General features: G+C 31.9%; 1 protein-coding gene across 1 annotated transcript in view; it reads right to left on the reverse strand.

Annotated features, from left to right (window-relative positions):
* Positions 1-370, reverse strand: part of LOC119585125 (active breakpoint cluster region-related protein-like) — a gene marked incomplete at its 5' end in the record, with an annotated part of 19763 nt that overhangs the window by 7662 nt on the left and 11731 nt on the right. Inside the window, 1 exon segment of the mRNA XM_037933758.1 lies at positions 109-225. Within this exon segment, the coding sequence (XP_037789686.1) occupies positions 109-225 (117 nt within the window).

Here is a 370-nt window from a genome sequence, read left to right on the forward strand (position 1 = left end):
TTATGGGAAGAACATTCAACAATATATAAAGAATTAAATTCATTACTGTTTAACACTTATACAACTAAAGGCAACAAAAAATACGAATATACTCACAGCGCCACTTACTTTGTACTTGGCACAAACTATAACATCATTGAACAAAAAGAGATGCCTAAGTTTCCTGTGACCTTCAACCAACTCTACAATAAATGAATTGCGAACCAAGTGTCGCTGAGGACGATCCTGAGCCTGGAAATATATAAAATATTAATAACCAAATCTGTAAAAACTCCTGTGAAATGAATTGATTCCACTAATTTCATCAAACTGATCAGTCACAATTGGTAACTTATAAAAGTATCAAAGTTATTTTAACCAGTTGGATCTA

The sequence above is a fragment of the Penaeus monodon genome, chromosome 19 (genome assembly GCF_015228065.2).
Source record: "Penaeus monodon isolate SGIC_2016 chromosome 19, NSTDA_Pmon_1, whole genome shotgun sequence".
Lineage (NCBI taxonomy): Eukaryota > Metazoa > Arthropoda > Malacostraca > Decapoda > Penaeidae > Penaeus > Penaeus monodon.